This window comes from Geotrypetes seraphini, chromosome 17, assembly GCF_902459505.1.
Source record: "Geotrypetes seraphini chromosome 17, aGeoSer1.1, whole genome shotgun sequence".
Lineage (NCBI taxonomy): Eukaryota > Metazoa > Chordata > Amphibia > Gymnophiona > Dermophiidae > Geotrypetes > Geotrypetes seraphini.
The window spans coordinates 39,963,335-39,985,190 of record NC_047100.1 but is presented as its reverse complement, the minus strand read 5'-3'; the positions used below and the strand labels follow the sequence as shown (position 1 = coordinate 39,985,190).

Sequence of the window (21,856 nt, the reverse complement as noted above, 5' to 3'; positions counted from 1 at the left end):
TTTGCCATTAAATGAGCGATCCAGTCGAAGAGCATGTCCTTGAAAGGGGTGGGGGATGATCTCATGATGGTGGGTGGGCAGTTGTCTAGGTGGCAGAATGTATTGGCGTACTTATTATAGAACTTGAGAAATAGGGACCAGATGGGGGGTTCAAAGTGGTTCAATTCATGTCTACCAGGATTGGATCATGGTGAGTGGGTGTAGTTGTTGGTGGGGAGTTGGATATGGAGTCTGGAAGGAAGTTCTGAGATTAAGGATTTATGACTTGAAGTGAAGAACGAAGTTCTCAGCTGTTGGTAGTTGCCTGGAGGAGGATCTTTTGTGGTGATCGATTCAAGAAGTGAATTGATTCATTTGAAAAGAAAAGAAAAATACATGAGCCACGGTGAGAGAAGGCACGAGTAGAACTAACTCTCATGCAGAGCCTTGAAACGAGTGCTTCTCAGCTCCACGGAAAGCTTAGAACTGAGGAGACGCGCACCCTACCTCGGGTGGGAAGGCACTCGCGCATGCGCGGTGCGGCACTTGCAAACTTTCTAAAAGTTCTTTAATCAAGTTGCTTGTGAAGCTGTCCGCACTGGGGCTCCATGGATAATGTCACCGATATGTTGAGAATATGCTGCTTGCTTGTCCTGAGATAACTGACTTTTCAGCCATCATGCTGTGGCTTTCTTCAGGGTATACTGTGAGGTCTGTAATTTGTCTTTATATAATAGGTCCTCAAACATATACTAAATGAGTTGCTGAATCAGAGGGGCCAAAATGCAGTATTATAAATATAATTTATATAAAAATGGAGATAAGCAGGGGCAGCTGGTTGGTTACAATGTGGGAAGGGTCTAAATCTAATCTACTGTAAGATTGTGGGATAGACACATGATAATGTTACATAAAGGCCAAATGGCCCATCCAGTCTGACCATCCGCAGTAACCATTACCTCTTCCTCTCTCTAAGACAGGGGTCTCCAAAGTCCCTCCTTGAGGGCTGAATCCAGTCGGGTTTTCAGGATTTCCCCAATGAAGGGAGGGACTTTGGAGACCCCTGCTCTAAGAGATCCCACGTGCCTATCTCAGGCTTTCTTGATGACATGAGACAGGTGTGAGCTCTAGGGAGGACCAAGTAATTTAAAAAAACTATTATGAGCATTTGTGTGCAGCACTCACAGATGTGGACTTAGAGGGATCTTCTTATTAGGAATAGTTAACCCTACTGAGGCTTTCAGATAGAGACTAACAAATGCTTAAAACAACACTCTCGGTACCTGAAGTGAAATGGGCCATCAAACAAAGTCCTTTTTAAAACCCTTGGCACAGATGGGTATCAAGCAGAATTTTATAAGTTACTGTGAGAGGAGGTATCTTCAACCCTGGTGAATATGTTTACTCATTGCATAGTGTGGCAGGGTCAGGACCCCCCAGCAGGGCAAGGCCCAGACTCCCACCACATGCACACTGCCCAGCTCTCCAAGGAGTGCCAATGGGGTTATACAGGATATTCAACAAAAATAGTCTCTAAGCCTTTCTAGTTCTAAAACCAAAAAAGTTTTAATTTTTCAACACATTCTCTTCACCATAGGGAAAAAGAAAAACTTGCACAAAATATAATCCTTCACTATTCATATGGCTAATCCCTTTACTCAGTCCAGGGCACAAACTTATTATCCTAAAATTTCAGGAATGTATTTCTCAGCAAATCAAAAATGTGCCAAACAGTTTTGCACCATAGGCTGCTGTTTTGCTTCAGTTCTTGCAGCCCTCCACGACAGGAACCTTGGTCCACTGTTTTGCTAGCAAGCAGGTTCTAAGCAACCCTCCTGCTCTCTCATTTCTTCTCCAGTGCTTGGCAGCAATAGTAGAGCACTGGTCAAACAATTCTTCACCATAATTTGGCCAAGGAAGTGACATCAGAGAGCGCACCGAAGCCAATGTGGGCAATAAATTGGTGGCTGCACGTACCAAAGTTTAAAAAAAATGCAGGTAATGGGGGCACACGAGTGTCAGGGGGGGCAGGGAAGAGGATGTGGGAGGGGCGCCACTGCCCCGTGCCACTCACCCTTGCTATGCCACTGGGGGAATGGTCTGAGAGAAGGAAAGTGTATGGCAGTGTGTCGCAATCTTTTTCTGCCACAGCACACTACACTTGGGGCCACGTCTATAGGGCCTCTGAGTATGCACGGATGTCAACTGGTGATGCCATCACATTGACATCCGCGCATGCTCAGAGCCCCTTTAGATGTGGCCCTGAGCTTGGGGGCCTTCCAAATCCTAGACAAACTGCTGGGTTTTGAAAATCCCTCCATTGCTGGGGGGAGAAGGGGAAAGAGGTGCTGGTGCTTATGCTGGAAGTGACAGGCTCCTGTCTTGCCACGGCACACTTGGAATCTCGCTACAACACACTATTGTGCCGTGGCACACAGATTGCAATTCACTGGTGTATGGTGTGCACAGGTTAGGTAGGAAAGAGGGACTACTGAAGACTGGCTAGGAGGAGGAGAATGTGGTTTGTACAGATGTGCCATGATGGTGATCTATAATGTCGAATGCCACAGATAGATGGACTTATTGAGTTATCAAAATCCCTGTGTTTGCTTTAGTAAACTACGGAAAATTTTTTTGTTTAGAAAAGATGTATTAAGTCTGTAATGATCTTAGGGTATCTGATGTCATTTTAGTCAGAATTTTAATTGTCATTGTGCTGGCTTTATAATAATTTTTATTTTGATGTAACTCTTAGTATTGTCTAGTTGTTTTTATTGTTAGCCACTCTGAATCTGTATGGCATTATAAGATCTTTATTTTTTTTTAATTCTTTATTCATTTTAAAACTTTCATCAAGTGTACAAATATTCATAATAAACACATTTAGTTTGAGCACTTGAACATCTTATCATTGTACCTTATAATTAAAAAATGTAACCCTCATCCCACCCCTCCCTCAAAACCCTCTATTCATTATAAGATCATATAATTTAAAACCCACCCCCCACCCAATACTAAATGGTGTGTAATTTATAGATAGAAAAATGGCATTTAATCATGACAGAAAGATGTTAATGGCTCCCATATTTTAATAAAATTTTTATAATTTCCATTCTGTACCGCTATTGATCTTTCCATTCTATATATGTGACATATTGAGTTCCACCAAAAATTAAAATTAAGCCTACTGTGATCTTTCCAATTATTAGTGATATGTTGGATGGCAACTCCAGTCAAAATCATTAAAAGTTTGTTGTTACACGCTGATATCTGACTCTTTTTTCTCATAGACATTCCAAATATCACAGTATCATAAGATAACGCTACATGGTTTTCCAATAAACAATTTACTTGATCCCAGATTGAGTTCCAAAAGGCTAAGATATGGGGACAATAGAACAAAAGATGATCCAAAGTCCCTACATCCAGATTACAATGCCAGCATCTATTAGACAAAGAACTATTTAACTTTTGCAATCTAACTGGGGTCCAAAAAGCTCTATGTAACAAGAAAAACCAAGTTTGTTTCATAGACGCTGACACTGTACATCTCATTCTCCAAGACCTTTTTAATGTAATGCAATATAGCTTCTGGGTATCGGCTTGTAGCAGCCCCTGCTCTCCCCCTCCCTTCCAAACCCTCTCTTGCAACAATAGAAGCCCACAATATGTCCCAACCCTCTCTCCACTATGTTCTCCCCTCTCTTCCTGCTCTCAGAAACAATAGTAGCCCCCCCCAACATGTCCCGATCCTTCTGCAAACAATGATAGCCCCCCTCCTAAACCCCCTAACCAAAGAACTACTCCTCACAACCTTGACCTTACCCCCTTCCTGAAACAACCTTACCCCCAAGCAATGTGCCAATAAAGACCCCACCCCCAGGCCTTCCTTTACTTCTGTATTGGTCTAGTGGATAAACCATTTTTAAGCCACAGCTGTGAGTGGGTTTCACTCCTGCCCTTTTAACTACTAGACCACCGCTGAAGTAAAGGTAGGCCTACTATGAGAGGTTCAGGATGGGAGTAGGTTGAGGCTGGGGGAGATTTCTAAGATTGATGAGGGCTTCTATTACTGCAGCATGGAGAAGATTGGGAGGGAGGATCTCATTTCCACTTATATGAAGTCTCAACCAATATTCAGTCAGGACCCAGGAAAGTGTCTTACGTGGATCCTGGAACAATATCAGTCAGGAACCACATAAAAGTTGCGGCTAGATGACCATATGGCCCTGGATATTCAGTTGAAATGCTTGGATATGGCCAACATTGAATATTCAAGGCTAATTTAGCTGGCAATAGTCAGTGCTTTAAAAAACAGTGAACATAAGCAATGCCTCTGCTGGGTCAGACCTGAGGTCCATCGTGCCCAACAGTCCGCTCACGTGGCAGCCCAACAGGTCCAGGACCTGAGCAGTAATCCTCTATCTATACCCCTCTATCCCCTTTTCCATCAGGAAATTGTCCAATCCTTTCTTGAACCCCAGTACCGTACTTTGCCCTATGACGTCCTCTGGAAGCGCATTCCAGGTGTCCACCACTCGTTGGGTAAAGAAGAACTTCCTAGCATTCGTTTTGAATCTGTCCCCTTTCAACTTTTCCGAATGCCCTCTCGTTCTTTTATTATTCGAAAGTTTGAAGAATCTGTCCCTCTCCACTCTCTCTATGCCCTTCATGATCTGCTGCTATTTAAATATTGGAGAGTAAACATTTTACATCCTTATTTGAATGGAATATTCATATACATTTTCATTTTCTAGTAATAACTATTTCTCATCTGTTTTAAAATGTGTACAATCGTATGCACAGACTAGTGCGCAGATATATTAGAGGCCAATATTCAGTCAGCTTGTAATTAGTGGATAAAGTTAATATGACAGTTTTGTTTGGTTAATTTTATTGAATATTCAGCCCCAATGCGTTCAAACAGAAATTCAGATCTAAAGCAATCAGCTGTTTGGTCAGTCAGGGTTATCTGGGTAACTGATAACGGAATACGAGTGGCCAAAATTCAGTACATCCTGGAAAGTCAGCCTAGTACTGCCTCTCTTTAATTGGGTACATTTGCCTAGACAAAATTTAACAGCTGCAGGGGGGAAGGGGAAGAATAAAATTTGAAAACCCAAGGTTTGTCCAACTAATTCCCAAAATTAGGTGGACAAACTTGTTAAATACAATTCTCATTATTTCCTATGGGAGAATGCTTTTACCTGGGAAGTCTCTGAACTGTTTCACACACTTGTGCATGATCTTGTAGGACTCTGATACATTCTTCTCTATTTGTTCAGCATCGATAAGAGTAATTGGGTCATTCATCCAGCTATCATGCCAGCGCAACCAGTCAGATACTGTGGTCCAGAGGTCACGGAATGGCTGAAATTCCTTCATTATTTTGAGTAACACATCATACTGCATAGAGAGAGAATGGCAATCTCTATCAATCAGATTCCTTAAGAATGATTCCATTTTTTTGTAGAGCTATCAATACTACCAGTATTAATAATTCTAATATTTTTTTCTTTACATCATACCATCATTGGAGGAAATTTCAAAATGACTTACACTGTACTTATCAAACTCTCTGTGGCTGCAAATTTAATATTGCAGCCAAAGAAAGCACATGACAGCCAATGGCCTATTTTTCATCTACGCTGTTGTTCCCAGCCATCACAGCTGATGCTGCCATCATGTCCCACCTTCTATGGTGCCCATGCAGGCCTAATTATAGCATGGACTCATCAGGAGATTTTTTTTTCTCCCCCTTTTGCCCACACATGTTGCAACTAAAAAAACAGCTTTTGTGATCTGATTTGGGGCCATGACACACCTTTTGGGATGCCCTTTATGTATGTTTATTAGCCACGAGTAAACATCTAAGTCTGCTGTTCACCAGTATTCGACCCTTATATAGTGTTGAGGAAAAATTTATTTTAACTATTCTAGCACTAGCTGAACAGAGATGGGTGGGAAAAACATATTATCCATATACAGTATAAACTCAAATATAAGTCGATCCGAATATAAGTCAAGACCTCCATTTTCCCCCCAAACAGGAGGAAAAATAGTTGATTCAAATTTAAGTTGAACAGCTTAATATTCAAGTGCCCTGCCCTGTCAGGCTCTGCACCCAGCCCCTCTCCCTCCCAAGCTCTGCACCGTCCCCCCTCACTGCCCTGTCCGTCGTACCTCCTCTGCCAATCCCTAGTGGTCCAGAGGTGTAGCGGGCAGGAGCGAGCTTTCCGTGCTCCTGCCCCGCTGCTAACCCAGTCAGTCGGAAGCTGCTGAAGAAACCAATACTTGCAGCAGCCACTGACCGACCAGGTTAGCAGCGGGGCAGGAGCGCGGAAAGCTCACTCCTGCCCGCTGCACCTCAGGACCACCAGGGATTGGCAGAGGAAGTACAACAGACAGGGCAGGGAGGGGGGCAAAGTGTAGAGCTTGGTGGTGACCTGCAATAAGTATAGGAGGGAGGAACTGGCCCAAATATAAACCAGGGCCCATATTTTTGGCCCTAAAATTCCGGTTTATATTTAAGTATATATGGTAGCAGCAATATTCAGCCATTATATGGACAAATTAGGTATTTACTTTAGACCTGCTGAAGAGTAGTCCTAAAGCAGAACACCTAGGCTATCCATATAGAACCAAATAATACTGGCTGGCAGTTAACAGAAAATATGTATTGACCAGCAATTATCAGTGCATATGTATATCCAGTATCACTGAGATACTGAGTATACTGATAATGAATATACACTTTTTTTAAAACGAACAGCTATATCTGCATACTTTTACATAGTTAACCCTTAGGATAATTTTAGACAGACTGTTTTTTTACACCTATAAAAAAAGTTTGTAAAATTTAACCCCATAATAATTATACAGCATATGTGCAAGGCTCATCACTGACCCAGAATGCAGTTAAAGCACAGTTACTTACCGTAACAGGTGTTATCCAGGGACAGCAGGCAGATATTCTCACTGATGGATGACATCACGGAGCCCCGGTAAAGACACTTCAAGAACTTGAAAAAGTTTTTGACGCCCGCACCGCACATGCGCGAGTGCCTTCCCACCCGACGTAGGTGCGCGGTCCCTCAGTTAAGATAAGCCAGCTAAGAAGCCAACCCGGGGAGGAGGGTGGGTTGTGAGAATATCTGCCTGCTGGCCCTGGATAACATCTGTTACGGTAAGTAACTGTGCTTTATCCCAGGACAAGCAGGCAGCATACTCTCACTGATGGGTGACCTCTAAGCTAACAGAGATGGGATGGTGGGAGAGTTGGCCAAAGAAATACAATTGGAAAACATAATGGCCGAAGTGCCCATCCCATCTGGAGAAAAAAACAGACAATAGTGAGAAGTGAAGGAATGAACTGAGGACCAGGTGGCAGTTGTACAGAGTTCCTCAGTAATGTAACTATATGGAAAAAAACAAAAGCTGCCAGAACTCGAACTTAGGGACTGAGACACAATATCCCCGTGCCAGGCCAGTCTGACAAAAGGAGAACGAAGAGGGAGGCAATAAGGCAAAAGAAAATTGTTCCCATGAATATAGGATATCCAAACTGAGTTGATTCAAAAGAAAAAGTTGGGATAAAATTACTGCGGCTCCAACCTGAGTAACAAAGAGGACAAAAAAACACTTATAGGACAAAACATATAAAGCCAGGCTTCTCGTAAGAAAAACGAGGTGCAGGAAACAACACAGACAGAAGAACTGACTGAGCGAAATGAAAATAGTAGAAGATACTGTGGACATGAACACAGAATCACCTTGGCTTGATGAAAGACTGATAAGGATGAAGCTGCTAGCAGGGCATGAAACTCACCGATCCCCCTGGAAGAGGTGAGAGACATAAGGAAAAACCATTTTTCAGGTAGAAACGCCAAGTGGAGCTGACTCCATTGTTACAAATGGTAGCATCAACAATCAGGAAAGAACCACAGAATAGTCCAGACGACAGAAGAAGGAATTTCAAGTTTCAAGTTTATTAAATTGTTTGATTAAACGCTTTTCCAATTTCAAAGCGTTTTACAAAAAATAAAAACAGAATTAAAAAAAACAACAACTGACTTATACATGATATTCTACTAAACGTACAAGGGTTACATCCTTAGGACAAGAAGAAGACTAGAAACAGTGGGAAAACGGGGAAGAAATACAATATTTTTTTTAAAGAATACATAAAAGGAAAACACAATGGGGAGATAAAGAAGGAAATTAAAAGACCAAAAAAGGTCATAAGAATGAGTATAATGGTTTATGTTTAAGGGAAAAGAAGTTAACTGATATTAATTGTACAAGAAATTAACTGATGTTATTATAAATGAAAACTGTCAGTTAAAGGCTTCTTTGAAAAGAAGACACTTTAAATTCTTTTTAAAAGTTTGCAAATCTTGTTCTAATCTTAAGTACAAAGGGAGAGAGTTCCATAACATTGGGGCAGTAACAGAGAAAATTGAAGCACGGCGGGTTCCGATAATTTTCAAAGAAGGAACATTTAGGGTGGATTGAGAGGCTGATCTGAGAACTCTGGACGAACTGTAAGGAATCAGGAGCCTATCTATGAAAGCAGGAGTATTGGTTTTTAATGTATTAAAAACTAGGAGAGCTATTTTATAAGTAATCCTGTAAGATATAGGCAGCCAGTGAGCATTTTGTAATAGAGGTGTGACATGATCAAACTTTTTAGAACCTGATATAATCTTTATTGCAATATTTTGAATGAGTTGAAGACGTCTTATATCCTTTTGGTAAACCCCTTTTAATAAGGAGTTACAATAATCTAATTTTGAGATAACTAAGGAGTGAATTAATGTATTAAGAGAAAATGAATCGAGAAGTGGGGCAAGCGAACGGATCATCCTTAACCTGTAGAAACAATTTTTGACCAGTGCACTGATGTGTGCTCGGAAAGTGAGATTATTATCTATTAAGACTCCCAAAATTTTTGTGTTGGTTGTTTGGTTGAGGGGCTTATTGTCAATTATAATTGGACTAGTAAGTTGGACTCCTTCTTTCCCTGAGAAAAGCACAGTAGAGGTTTTATTTATACTTAAGGATAGTTGATTGTTATTTAACCATTCATGAATTTTGGCTAACTTATGATTAATTTCAGATATGTCATGTGAACTGTTGGGATCAATGGTGTGCAAAAGTTGAAAATCATCTGCATAGGCATATACTGTGAAGCCTATGGATTGACAGTGTTAAAAGTGGGGCCAAGTAAATATTGAACAATAATGGGGAGAGTATGGACCCTTGAGGTATTCCATAGTTATTTTTGTACGGCTTTGAAAAAGAATTGTTGAAGAACACGGTGGAAGATCTTTCTGAAAAGTAAGATCGAAACCAATCTAATACTTGATCTTTAAGGCCTATAGATGAAAGGCGCTGGAGTAGTAAACAGTGATCGATAGTGTCGAATGCTGCAGCTAAATCAAGGGAAATGAGAATAACAGATTTATGTTGGTCCAGAAAATAGTGAATAGTTGTAACAAGACCTATTAATGAATGTTCTGTTGAATGATTTTTACGAAATCCAGTTTGATTAGGATGTAAAACCTGAGTTTTGTCAATGAAATCCGATAATTGCTGAAATACTACCTTTTCAGTAATTTTAGCTAAAAATGGTAAACTCGAAATAGGACGATAATTAGAGCATTCGGACGAACTGGATTTGGAATCCTTAATGATAGGAAGAAGAACAGAATGCTTCCAATCTGTTGGAATTGATGAGGTGGACAGACTAGTATGTTGGCTAAACCATTGGCAGAAGGAGTATCAGTTGGAGAAATAATTGGTTTATGTTTGAAAATTGTTAAATGTTTTAACATTTTAAAAAGCGCTGAGGAATTCTTGGTTGTAGAGATTTTTTGAGTGTAATAATGTTTCTTTGTTTTATTGATCATTTGCCGGTAGTGATAGGAGTGTTGTTTATAATTATCTAGATTGTTTTGAGTTGGTTTATTGCGCCATTTACGTTCGATTGAGCGTAACTGTTTCTTTAATAAGTCAAGGGAAGAATTATACCAGGGGTTTTTCTGCTTTTTAGGTGTGATAGTTTGAAATTTTATAGGAGCTATTTTGTCAAGAAGGGATTGGCAGGTATTGTTCCAAATAAGAAGTTGGTCATTTGTAGATAAAGTTTTGAATTTGTCTAAATCTATTAACGGTGCAGTGGTTAAAGAATCATCGATATTTTGAAAATCTCTTACCTTGATAACTTTAGGTAGTTGTGGTGAATCTTGATAATAGTGTAATTCTAACGCTGTTTGAATAAGGCTATGGTCCGACCATGGAACTTTAAGGATTTCAGGTTCCAAAAAGTTAGGCAGTAGTTCATCCGGGGCAAAAATCATATCTAATGTATGACCTTTTATGTGAGTTATACCTGTTATTAATGGTTTTAAGTTGAGATCATTTGTATGGAGAAGGAAGTCTGAAGTATATGGGTTAGATCTGTCGTCGAAATGGAGATTAAAGTCCCCTAGAAGAATAGGAAATGTAGATGTAGTAACAAAGTTTGAGACCATTGATAATAGCTGAAAGAATGTAGACTGATTAATAGGCGGAGGGTTATATAATAAAAGTAACTTAATGTTAGGGTTTGTTCTAATTTTTAATTGAATGTATTCTAGTGTATCTATGGCTTGAGTTATTTCTACTACTAATGATAAATTAGATCTGTAAATGACTGCAAGGCCGCCACCCTTCTTGCCTTTGCGATGGCTAAAACAGAAGTTGTAGTTGGGGGGGGATGCGTAAGAAAGATAAGCTTCCTCACCATCTATAAGCCAGGTTTCTACTATGCAGAGAAGATCAATTGGGTGGTGGGTTAAGAGATCTTTGATAATATGATGTTTGGAACGTAGAGATCTGACGTTAATTAAACCTATTTTTAGAGAACTGGAAAAAGAGGGAATGATTCCTTTAGGTAAGATTGATCTAGGCAGCTTGGAAGAATTATCAGGGGTTAAATTTATCAAGTTAGCAGAATTAAGAGTTGTCATGGGGTCTGTGGGGGGAAATCTGCGACCCCAGTGTACTGGGATATTGATTGGGTTTGGGTACATTGATGAGTGATTGATGTATGAACAAACTAAAATGAAGTAAATATAAAATTTGGAATGAAATCTTCTAGACATGAATAGTGAATTTAACTTAAAGTGAAAGTGTTCTAATAGTAGAGGGATGAGAATATTAAATAAATAGTGAAGTTGCCCCCAAAGTGGCGCACAAAGGAGCGCAATAAGGAGCAGGACCTGCTCCTTATTCGTGCTCCTTTGTCGCGCGCCGCAAGAGGAAGGGAATTTATTTGCATATACTAGCTGGGATGGAGGCGTGTCCAGCGGGCCGCCGCTTTGCGACGGCGATTCAAAATGGAGGGGAGAGAATACAAAGTGAGTGTACTATAATAATTAAGGTACAGTGCTTAAATCCTTTGTGAATTTTAAAAAAAAGCAATCAATAGTCCTTTTGCGGAATGAGGAATGAGGTGTGATTACACACATGAAAAACCCCTGTCATGATCCTGGGAACCAGAGGAGCAATCAGAAAGAGAATGCTCCTCTACAGATCAAGGGAAAAAATGCAATAGCATTAAAAAGACATCCGAGAGCTATAGACTCGAGACTAGAATCAAACAAAGAAAAAATACCACCGGTTAGAAAGGTGGAAACAGGCAGAGAAAAAGACACCAGAAGAGAAAACGAAACCACTTTGGATAACAACAAGGGCGAGTGGCTGGTGTCCTGGCAAAAATCAATAAACATGCTGAGAAAGATGTAAATGAAACGGACCCAAAGAAAAAAACAATGAAGATTGGAAGAAAGCAAAGAATCCTGAGTCGGAGAGAACCGAGCAGGAAAATGAGAAAAAGAAAGGGCACCCAAAATTTGAGTGGATAAATAAGGGAGAACCCATGTTGACTGTGACATCATGCATCATGGTGGTAACAGCTATCGTGAGCCTGATGAAAAGCTCAACAGGAGATGAAGCGAAGGGAATGCATATAAAAATATGCTCGCCCAATCCAGGAGAAAAAGAACCAATGTCAAGACGAAGAAAAAACCTGAAGTAAAAGGATTAAAGAATCCTGCTGAAATTGGCTGCTAGAAAATTCCCCATGAACAGCAGCAAGGGCAGAAGGTCAATCACCTCCATGGTCACAAAAACAGGTCCTCCTGACATAACAGTCAATTACATGTAGTGTAAAACCTCTGGATTGACTTTGCAAGGAAGGAGGACTTGAAGACAGAGTAGATGATGAAAATCATGAGGTCCTAAAAATATCATGAGAAAAAAATGGGAAAAATTTGATGCCTGGAAGTCAAAAGACCCTGAGGCTGTAGAATGCCCATATGAACCGCCAAGGCAGAAATTAGATGCAGCAAGCATGACGACCATGGAAGGACGTAACAAATAGAAAAGGGAACCTCTGTAGAGACTAGAGGAGATCAAAGATATACAAGTATTGAGAGACAAGCCCTCGCCTGGTACCACTGGAAAACAAAAGACCATTGAGGAGTACAAGAATGTAGTCCAACCCGTAGTATAACAGAAACAGGAGAATGCCTGTTGTTGAAAAGGAACATGTGTAAGATTGAAAACAATCTGAAAAAAGAAACACTCTCAGAAGAGCGGCGTTAGGAAGTACCCCAAAGAAACATAGACATGAATACGGGTACGGAAAATGAAAAGCCAAAGAAAATGAGATGAGTAAGGAAGACGTCTGAACCATCTCTCAGGGAAAAAACAACTGGTTAAAAAAATGGATGTTCAAAAAATGGAAGATTCAGATCGAGGCACTCTTAAGGACTTGACTCCTTGTATAGAGTGAGTAGTTTCAGATCGAGAAACTGCCAAGGACTTGACTCCTTGTGACACTGCTGAGTGCTCAGGTTGAACTGTAGAAAGCAGAGTCGAGGCAGGAGTGTATCTGGCAAGCATGCTACCAAACTCCTGATGCATAATAGCTTGGATCATAGCCTGCAAATGGGGCACCGAGACATGAGGATCTGGCTATAGTCTCCAAGGAATAAGATGAAGAATGACGCTTTGATTTGGAGACATGGTGCTTGGGCAGCTTCATGACTACCCGTTCTAAGGGTGGCATGTATGAAGGAGGCTGTTGAACTACCTTACCTGAGGGAGACAGTGAGGAGAGCTGCTCCTCAAGAGAGGATTTGCTTGACGACAAGGACTTTTCAAACGAGGAAGGTTTAATTAAGGTCAAAGACGAGGTAGGCCTCAGGAGCCCTATAGAAGACTTGACCAGATTCGGGGTCGAGGTCGAAGCCGGGGTTAGAGTATCCATACCGCCGAAAGTCTTCGCTACCTGAACTCGACGATGTTTAATGGCTCGAGGTTGAAGAGTAGCACAGCGAGTACATGACTCCGGATGATGGTCAGGCTCTAAACACTGAACACATCACCTATGTGGGTCAGTGAGGGATATCGCATGCTGGCAATGGCTACACTTCTTAAAGTCTGTGACTGGTCAGGACATAGAAGGGAAAATAGCCGTGGCCAAGTCAAAGCTTGCAGGCTGAGGCCGCGGAAAAGGCCCCGCTGTGACACAAAAGAAAAAGTTGTAAATTTAAATTTTTTAAAAAAGATTTTGAAAAAACAAGAGATGTTTTGCGGTCAACGAGTGATAATATTTCCAGATGTGTCTAGACAGACTCAGTTTAAAAGAAAACAGTTCCTTCAGCTAAAGCCTAAAGTTTTGGCAGTTGGAGCTACTTTCTTTTTGAAATTTCCATGCAAATGCCTTCTCTCGTTTGGTAGTGATAAATATGTGTTTTATGATCCAGTCCAGTTAGAAGACTTTGTTAAAGAGAAACCATTGTTGAAAGTTTAATTTCAAATACTGATTTTACTTCTGGAGGATGTTGTATAGATATATAAAATGCCAGTTGCCTGTCCCTAGATAAGTAGACAGAAAGATTTAAAGTTTTATTTTAAAATAATGGCTACCAGTGATAATGTGGACTAGGATATGGTTGAATTATTGCCTAATATGTTTTGTTGTTCCTTATATGGAATTTGTAAGTGGTCATTCATGAATTTGTTATTAAGATATAACGAATAATCAAATAAATTTTAAAAAAAGACGTAAAAAAGAAAACACAGCAACCCTGTAAGAAAAACAATACACGAACTGTAGTGAAAGAAGGCACAAAAAGACAAAGTCTAGCACAGAGCGTCGAATAGAGGACTTCTTGGCTCATGGAAAACTGAGAGCTGAGGCCTAGGTTGGGCGGGAGGCACTCACGCATGGATAGTGCAGCAGTCGCAAACTTTCTAAAATTCTACAAGCAAGTCTGCTTGCGAGGCTGTCCACATCGGGGCTCCGTGGATGACATCACCCACATGTGAGAATATGCTGCCTGCTTTTCCTGGGATAAAGACTGTTCCAGAATTTCTCAAAGTTCATTCCACTCGGGGTCAGGCAGCTTCTAGGGATGAGTCTTCACTGGTGCCTCTAGTGGATATTTGTAAGGCGGCGGTCTGATCTTCTCTACATTCTTTTGTCAGACACTACCATGTGGACATTCAGGCACGTCGGGACATGGTGGCGTGTGTGGCGCAGTGGTTGAAGCTACAGCCTCAGCACCCTGGGGTTGTGGGTTCAAACCCCGCACTGCTCCTTGTGACCCTGGGCAAGTCACTTAATCCTCCATAGCCCCAGGTACGTTAGATAGATTGTGAGCCCAACGGGACAGATAGGGAAAATGCTTGAGTACCTGATTGTAAAACCGCTGAGATAACATTGATTGGCGGTATATAAAAATCCTAATAAACTTGAAACTTGTGATTGGTGAGCGTGTTGTGGGGTCAGCCCTCCAGGGGTCCCACCCTGATGGGGACTGCTTTGGTACGTCCCGCTTGTAAGATTAACCTATGCTGGTCTGGAGAGTTGCTAAAGAAGGAGAAATTAGGTTCTTACCTGCTAATTTACTTTCTTTTAGCCTCTCCAGACAAGCATAGGACCCAACCCTGTCTATTGTGTTCTTGCGTGCAGATGTCCATTTTTCGGTTGGTTTCTAGTATTTTTCTAGGGCCAGGGTGATTAAGAATAGCGGCTGTGGCTTGGCTGGCGTAGCTGGTAAGCTATCGGGACCTTTACTTTTTGCATTTGTTCCTTTGCATTTTCCAACAGCATTCCTGTTTTTATTTGTTGATACTCCTGTTCGGAGTCCTGTTTGTTTTCTATATATAGTTCTTAGTTCTGCTTGGCTATTCGGCAGACTGAGGTAATTAGGGAGGGGTCACATGATATGTACAGTTTTAAAGTTTTGTCTCAGTCTCCACCTGCTGGTCATGATGAGATATATACCCGTTTGTAAGATTAACCTATGCTGGTCTGGAGAGGCTAAAAGAAAGTAATTAGCAGGTAAGAACCTAATTTCTCCTTTTGTTCAGTTTGTTTGTTTTGACTAGATTGTAAGCTCTTTTGAGTAGGGACTCTCTCTCCTATGTTTGATGTACAGCGTTGCATATATCTAGTAGCACTATACAAATGAGTAGTGGTAGTAGAAGCTGTCTGAACACTCAGTGACATCACAATGCAACTGGTCATACTTAGAATTCTTGATGGCATCATAATGCAGCTGTACATGGTTCCCCCACCTGAGTACAGCGTATTGATGCACTTTCTTGTCTAGGTTGTCTGTCTTGACTAGATTGTAAGTTCTTTTGAGTAGGGACTGTCTCTTCCTTGATTTGATGTACAGCGCTGCATATGTCTAGTAGCACTACAGAAATAAGTAGCAGTAGTAGAAGTTGCGTTAACAATTTTGAAGTGGTCTCTGACAGACATGGACAGGAGCAAGTGGGCATCTAGCCTGCCCTTCTACTACTGTACCACCTAGGATTCATCAAGGTAGGCCAGAGAGGGCTGCTGGGGGGGAGGAGGGCATGCCTTTTTGTATCTTTATGTGGTGGGTGGGAGAAGGGTGATCAGGATCTGGGCCAACATGTAACAAAGATCTCCAATATCTTTATAAGTAATGTAATCAACATTTAAGATTGTAATTTGGAGGTCTGAGGCCATGCTAGTTATGTAATCCCATTTGTATTTCATCTGCATCTTTCAGATTCTCTATATTGTAAACCGCTCTGAACTGTTAAGGTATAGCGGGTTATAAATAAATTATTATTATCTTGCATGCTACTATTTAAGCACATTAAATGTTTTGACATGCTTATGACATTAGCTCTCTACTCTATTTTAGCCACCTGGAAAACTAATACTGTAGTGCCTTGTCAGTGCACACCTGGTAGGGAAAGGTCTGTACGATTATACAAATATGAACAAACTAGTCGTTAAGCCCGTTACATTAATGGGTGCTAGAATATATGTCTGTCTGTCTTTTTCTTTCTGTCTCTTTCCTCCCTCCATTTCCCTGTGTAGCGCTGTCTCTGCTTTCTTCCTCACTCTGCACTCTCAAGCTGTAACATTACTGCCTCGCTTTTTTCTCCCTGCAAGCATCTCTGCTCTCTTTCTCATCCCTAGTCTCTTTGCTCTTTTTCTCTTCTTGCAGGGGTCTCTGCTCTCCTTTCTCTATATGTTCCTAATTCCTGCAAACTTCTGTTTTCTCTGTATGCTCCTGATCCTGTGTTTCCCTGTAGGTGTCTCTTCCTTTTTTTTTTTTTTATTCCTTCTTCAGTCTCAGTTCTTTATCTGAACATTCCCTTCCTCAGTCTCTCCAACTGCAGCTCTCTTGCCCTCTAAGCCCCTGCTGTGCATGTCGCTCCTGATCCCCTCTCACTGACCCTTGCGACTGCATCATTTTTGTTATGCCGGCTGGGTTTTCATGGCAACCTTGCTCGCGGGTCTGTGAGTGTAGGGCTGTTTTGTTATTTCCTCGTGGGAAGCTGTCCGGATCTGGGGGCGCCGTGTCGGGCGGAAGCGGGGAGGCGGGGCCTCAGCACCGGCCGGGATCCTGTGATCGGCTCGCGCCGCCGGCCCCCAGGAGCCCAAGCCTGGCAGCGGGGGAGGCAGGGACATGCCTGGCGTGCCATGGTGCTGACCTCGGCGCTGAAGCTGCTGCAGAGACATACCTACATGTGCCTGTCGCACCGGCACGGCATGTACCTGTGCTTCGAAGGCATGCATTGTGTCCGCGCTGCAGTTCGGAGAAGTCAGTAGGCAGCTCACCTCGGGGGAGGCCACGACGGGTGGTGCGGACTCCCTCGGCGGTCGCCATTTGCGAAAGGGGAACGGTCCTGTTTGGTCTGCCACTGCCTGGATGAGTTGAAGAGCAGGGAGGCCTGCGTCCAGATTCTCTGCCAGGTACTGTCACAGTTAGGTGCGAATGCGCACTCCTGCGGCCACAGACCTACTGATCACGGAACAAGCAGATAGGAGTGCGCATGCGCGGCTAGCATTTTATTATATAAGATAGCAACAATGAAAATGAGGATTAGGGACACTTTTCATACCCATTAAATCAATACTGTACAACTGCCTATAGTACTGCTCTGCAATGGCAGAAGGAAATATCTGACTGATCTGTGGGAAAATGGAAAACATTTCTGGCTTGGTTCCTCTGCAATGAACTTACTGCTTTTTGTCTCTGAAATACTGGGGATCCTGAAGGGGCTATGTAGAAGTCTTTTATATATTATGGGGGATACTTCCTAGATTATAGATAGTCACTTAACTTACAGCATAAGTGCACTTACATTCTGTCATTACAGGGCAGAGTAGCTAATTGTTAATGAGTATCAAGGTCTGATATACTGACTTATTTATAACCTTGGTACTGAGTTTTGTTTCCTTTATTGTGAAATTTATATTTTTAATAAAGAAAGACTGAACAGAAAAAAAATATATCAAATGTGAGAAAATCCTTTGTACATCTTGTTTAGTTTTTGGCTGGTATCTTGAAGAAGCTCCTTGTTATGCAATATTCATAAAAGGATGAGTCTTCATTTCAAGTTTTTCAAGTTTTCAAGTTTTATTAGGATTTTATATACCGCCTATCAAGGTTATCTAAGCAGTTTTACAATCAGGTACTCAAGCATTTTTCCTCTCTGTCCCGGTGGGCTCACAATCTAGCTTACGTACCTGGGGCTATGGAGGACTGAGTGACTTGCCCAGGGTCACAAGGAGCAGCGCGGGGTTTGAACCTACAACCCCAGGGTGCTGAGGCTGTAGATCCAACCATTGCGCCACACACTCCTCTCCATGATAACTTCTCCTTGTTATTTTATACCTGAATAGGCTGGGGTACTTACATTGGTAATTGGCATCCCAAAAAGTCGCTCTCTGTTGTTGTAAAGCAATGCCATTTGCTGTGATTCCTTTAGCTGCTTTTGAAGTCGTCTCACCTCATTGGCAATTTCATGAGCTCGGCCAATATCCATATATGCTGGCAACCCAGCCAATGCCATCTGAAAACACAAGATGCTAAAGCTCTGTACAAGCAAAAAACTGACAAGGAGTATGTTAGAAATATAAGACACTGCTGGTGAATAAGGAACTAAGCGGGAAATTCTATAACCAGCACCTACATTTAGGCGTCGGTAGGCACCCCGCCGATGCCTAAGTAATTGAAAAAATGCAGTCAGAAACAGTAGTGTTGAAGCACCTACTGATGACTAAATAAAAAGAGGCTGATATGGCCACTGGAATTGCGGTTAAGTAGCCGCTTTAGGCCATGGCACGCCAAACTAGGCGTGGTCAACACCGGAAGTAGTGTTAGGCAGGCTAAAGCAGCTACTCAGCAGCGAATCACACCAAAATAGGTGGCTGAAATGTAGACCCGGAAAACCCTAGCCTATATTTCAGCCGCTCATCTTTGTCACTAGACTGCCGCAGCCATTCATGGTGGGGGAATTCCCCCCCATCAGCTGAGTGGCAGGGATTGCCTGTCAATCATTCTATGGCACCGGTTACAGAATTGCAGCTTTGGGAAGTCCCTGTCGCTCAGCTGATAGGGGAGGGGCGGGAATTCCTCTGCCGCAATCGGCTGAGCGGCCATGGCAGGGAATCCCAAACCCCACTGCATGTCAGCTGACAGTAGGAATGCCCACTCCCTCCTGCCGCCATCTCCACTAACATCCCCGGCTGGAGGGATATCCCCAAACACCCCCACCATATCCCGAAACCCACCCAGACTTCTTCCAAAACCCTTTTCTGGAAAGCCAACCAGAGGGATGCTCACTCTCTCTGGCCGCGAGGCCCACCTCTTCATAATGGTGAGGATGCACCGAGGAGGGGCCTAAGGCCCTGATTGGCTTAGGTGTCTAAGGCTCCTCCCATAGGAGAAGCTTATGGCACCTAGGCCAACCAGAATCTTAGGTCTCATTCCCAGTGCATTCTGGGATGCACTGGGAGTGGCCTAAGACTCAGATTAGCCAGATCCCTAAGGCCCCTCCCATGGAAGGCTATGAGTAGCCATGCGAGACTGCTGCTGGAAGTCTCGGCAGCTATTTTTGTCGCTGAATCTAATCTAATCTAATCTAAATCTTGGGTTTATATACCGCATCATCTCCGCAGATGGAGCTCGACACGGTTTACATGGTTAGGGAAGGAACGGAACTCCAGTGGAATTATATAAGTATGAGAGAAGAGAGGTTGGTGTGAGAGTGCCAGGAGCGGGACGGGGTTACGTTCTGGAGAAGAGCCAGGTCTTCAGATGCTTACGGAATGGTAGAAGGGGGCTCAAATTGCGGAGAGGGGAAGGGAGACTGTTCCAGAGCTGAGTGATTCTGAAAGGGAGGGAAGAGCCAAGTTTACCAACAAGGGAGATGCCTTTTAAGGAGGGGTAGGATAGTTTTAATTTTTGAGTGGATCTAGTGGAGGTTGGATTTGAGGAATTCCAGGATAGAGGGATAAAAGGAGGAAGGATACCATGGAGGATCTTGAAGGTTAGACAGGCACATTTAAAGTAGACCCTGGAAATAACGGGAAGCCAGTGGAGTTTGGATAGGAGCGGTGTGACATGGTCAAATTTACTTTTTGAGAAGATAAGTTTGGCCGCGGTGTTCTGGATTAGTTGGAGTCTGTGGAGGCTTTTCTTTGTTAAGCTTAGGTAAATGGAATTGCAATAATCCAATCTGGAGAGGATAATGGATTGTACGAGGACGGCAAAGTGTTTTTGGTGGAAGCAGGATCTCACTTTCCTCAGCATGTGAAGGCTGCAAAAGCATTTTTTTATCAGGGAGTTGAGGTGGTCGTTGAAGGATAATGATGAATCTATGGTGATGCCCAGAACTTTGCTAGAGAATTCCAGCTGTAGAGCGGAGCCTGTGGGCAGTGGGATGGAAGTGGGTAATTGATCAAGTTTAGGGCCGAGCCAAAGTAGTTTAGTTTTGGACTCGTTCAATTTCATTTGTACAGTGTGAGCCCAGGATTGAAGTTTGGTTATGCAAGAAGAAATGTTAGCTGCGAGATTGGTGAGGTTCGCGTCGGTCTCGATGAGGACCAGGATATCGTCGGCGTAAGTGTAGAGTGTTTCTAGGGGGGATAGGTGGAGAAGATTCAGGGAGGACATATAAATGTTGAAGAGGATGGGAGAAAGGGGGGAGCCTTGTGGGACTCCACAAATCGGTTTCCATGGGGAGGAAGAGGAACCATGTTTGGTGACGGTGTAAGAGCGAGAACGTAAGAAGTTCGAGAACCAGTCAAGGACTGTAGAACTAATGCCTATCTCGGAGAGTAGGAAGATTAGAATGTCATGGTGGACAACGTCAAAGGCAGCAGAGAGGTCGAATTGAAGGAGAACGGCAAATTTTTTGTGAGAGTGAAATTGTTGGATCTTCGAGATTAGGGAGGCCAGGAGGGTTTCGGTACTGAAGTTGGGTCTGAAGCCGTATTGATAGGGTAGGAGGACAGAGAATCTTTCCAGGTAGGCTGAGAGTTGGGAGGAGACGATGGACTCTAGCAATTTGGTTAGGAGCGGAATGTTTGCTATTGGGCGATAATTGGATGGGGAGGAGGGATCTAGGTCAGCTTTCTTCAGTAGAGGGGTCAGTGCAATGCGTCCCATTTCAGGGGAGAAGAGGCCCGATGATAGGGCAGAATTTATGAAAGAATATGGACAGGACCAAGTAGGATTGCTCCTACATCAGTGTGCTGCTGGATCACCAGGGAAACAAGGTAAGCCTGTGGGGTCTTTCCTATGGGTCCGGGAGGGGGGTTGGTGAAGCCTATTCAGGAAGGGAGGGGGAACGCTGCCTTTTCTTGTCGGGGTGGGGGAGTGTGCTGATGGTATTTAAAAAAAAAATAATTATTAAAAACAAAAGAAAAAAATAAATGTTCAATCATTGCACGGGGCATGCTGACGGTGGGGGAAAGTCTCCCGGTTTGGGGGGAGGGAGGTAGGGCAGGGCTGGGCTGATGACAGAAGCAGAGAAGGAGCACTATTAGGAGGATGATAGGAATGGTACTTCGGGGGGAAATCAAATATAAACTGAGACCCCCAAAGCAATCCGAATAATTGGATATCCAGAAAATCAGCATTCGGATAATTGGTGTTCTACTATATCCACAATGGATATGAATGAGGTAAATTTACACACACTATCTCCATTCTACCACTAGAGTCACTTAGAGTTGGAGCCAACAGGGCAAGAGCAGAAAGTGGACCACCCCAACCCATTCAACTAGATACTAGATCTCTCCTGGGTATCAGGGATAAAGAGGGGTTCTGTGGTGGGGGAGGGGGTTGGTTTGTAAATGGGGTTTAACTATGGAGAGGGATAATAATAATAATAATAATAATAATAACAACTTTATTCTTATATACCGCCAACAATCTTGCGACTTCTAGGCGGTTTACAATGAAGATAAATTGCACAGACATCGAATTACAGAGTGTAGCGGTGAATATCTGATAGTAGCAACAATAAAAATAATAAC

The 21,856-nt window shown here is 42.6% G+C and overlaps 1 protein-coding gene across 6 annotated transcripts in view; it reads right to left on the bottom strand.

Moving 5' to 3' along the window:
• The window catches only part of DNAH1 (dynein axonemal heavy chain 1), an 813,109-nt gene that overhangs the window by 460,266 nt on the left and 330,987 nt on the right, over nt 1–21,856 (bottom strand). For all 6 annotated transcript variants that reach the window (XM_033926650.1, XM_033926656.1, XM_033926654.1 and 3 more), the window contains 2 exons: nt 18,229–18,384; nt 5,187–5,385 (listed from right to left, as the gene is read on the bottom strand). In XM_033926650.1, the coding sequence (XP_033782541.1) occupies nt 5,187–5,385; nt 18,229–18,384 (355 nt within the window). The remainder of the gene's footprint in view (nt 1–5,186; nt 5,386–18,228; nt 18,385–21,856) is intronic.